The sequence below is a fragment of the Myodes glareolus genome, chromosome 17 (genome assembly GCF_982192425.1).
Source record: "Myodes glareolus chromosome 17, mMyoGla1.1, whole genome shotgun sequence".
In the NCBI taxonomy this organism is placed as follows: Eukaryota; Metazoa; Chordata; class Mammalia; order Rodentia; family Cricetidae; genus Myodes; species Myodes glareolus.
In genome coordinates, this window is record NC_142042.1 from 58028867 (window position 1) to 58030911 (window position 2045).

The window sequence follows — 2045 nt, forward strand, 5'->3', positions numbered from 1 at the left end:
ACTATAAACATGATAATCCTCCCTCCAAAAATTCCTCCTCTTTTATTGGCTTTTAATTTATACAAACTTCTCCCTAGTCGATACACTTCTTGTCATAATTACAGTTTTACCAACTTCAGAGTGTAAAACTATATCAACAATACCTTAATGAGGAAGTGATGTCCAAAAAAAAACAAAAAACAAAAAAAAAACCTGAATGCCACCATAGAAACAATGATATGGTATCAAGTCTTAGCCTGAAATATTCAAATATTCTTCTGAGAAATCAAGACTATGATTAAGAATTGAAGAAGCCCTGGGGCTGAGGAAAAATCTCACCCTTAGAAGGAAGCAAACAAATTCCCCCTACCCACATCAGTCCTAAGACTCTCCCACACTAAGCTAAGGTCCAAGAAGGTGTTCCTTTCCAGGACTTCTCCCACAGGGCAAAAGTAAGTACCCCACTTGGCCTTTGGTGTGCTCCTTAAGCAGCTGAACCCTAAGGGTGTGCACAATTAATGTTCGCTCATTTATTTTTAAACTTTATGCTGAAATCTTCATCATTAAAATGGTGGCATTAGGCAGTAGAGTCTTTGGGGGGCGAGGTTATGGTGACAGAGCCCTGTGAATAGGGTTAGTGTCATTAAGAGAGACTGAGACCTCTCTCTGCTTCTAGCAATAGAAGTTGGGTGTATAGAGGTAGTTAGAGCAAACAGGTTCTCACCAGATACTGAATATTTCAACTGCTTTGGGATTTCCTAAACTCCCAAATCATGAGAAATAGGTTTTTTTTCTTATAAACCACTCTTTATAATGCATTTTCTTAAGACAGCAGAAGCAGTCTAAGACAATGAATATTAAGTTTTTCATTTTGGCTGTGAAACAAAACACCTATAGTTAGCAGTAAGGTACTCTTTAAAAAATGAAAGGGGGCACTTTGCAGACGCCGCTGTCCCCTCTGGCCGCTTGCTGAAGCCATGGTCAACCTCACCGTGTTCTTCGACATCGCAGCCGATGGCGAGCCCTTGGGCTGGGTCTCCTTCAAGCTATTTTCAGACAAAGTTCCAAAGACAGCAGAAAACTTTCATGCTTTGAGCACTGGAGAGAAAGAATTTGGATATAAGGGTTCTTTCTTTCACAGGATTATTCCAGGATTCATATGCCAGGGTAGTGACTTCACACGTCCTAATGGTACTGGTGGCAGATCCATCTACGAAGAAAAATTTGAGAATAAGAACTTCATCCTGAAGCATACAGGACCTGGCATTTTGTCCATGGCAAATGCTGGACCAAACACAAATGGTTCCCAGTTTTTTATCTGCACCACCAAGACTGAGTGGCTGGATGGCAAACACGTGGTCTTTGGGAAGGTGAAAGAAGGCATGAACATTGTGGAAGCCATGGGCCATTTTGGGTTCAGGAATGGCAAGACCAGCAAGAAGATCACCATTTCCAACTGTGGACAACTCTAATTCTTTTGACTTCTTACCCACCAGACCATTCCTTCTATAGCTCAGGAGAGCACCCCAGCCCCATCTGCTTGCAGTACCCTGTAATCTCTGCTCTCCCTGAAGTTCTTTGGGTTCCATATTTTCCTCATTCCCCTTCAAGTCTAGCTGGATTGCAGAGTTAAGTTTATGATTATGAATAAAAAACTAAGTAAGAAAAAAAAAGAATGAAAGCGGATATACCTCACAGCCACACAAAAGAGCATGAAGGAAAACTTTAAGATGTTGATATATTGACTGTCTTGATTGAGATAATGCTACCATGACACACCTCCGTATCCAAACTCCTGACTCATCTGCATGGAAACACTCAGTATATGTAGTGTGGTGTCAATTAACCCTAGTACAGCTTTAAGAAGTCTAAAAATAAAGCAGAAAGGACTGAAAAGGAAGAGAACAAGTACTCCCAAATGGTGGCTGTAACAGAGGGCAAGGGAGGAGAAAGGCAGACAGGGCTGTGTTACTGGTGTGGACTCGGAGTCATTATACATCCTGGAAGTATTTGGATTCTTATGCTTGTTTTGTGAAGTTTTAATTTCTCAGGTTACATCTGATTGA

At 41.1% G+C, this 2045-nt stretch overlaps 1 protein-coding gene across 1 annotated transcript; it reads left to right on the plus strand.

Annotated features, from left to right (window-relative positions):
• Positions 1-956: 956 nt before the first annotated feature.
• On the plus strand, positions 957-1627 carry LOC125405555 (peptidyl-prolyl cis-trans isomerase A). The gene has a single exon (XM_048442155.3). It carries the CDS (start codon positions 957-959, stop codon positions 1449-1451), a length of 495 nt encoding a protein of 164 aa, XP_048298112.2. The 3' UTR covers positions 1452-1627.
• The last annotated feature ends 418 nt before the right edge of the window (positions 1628-2045 follow it).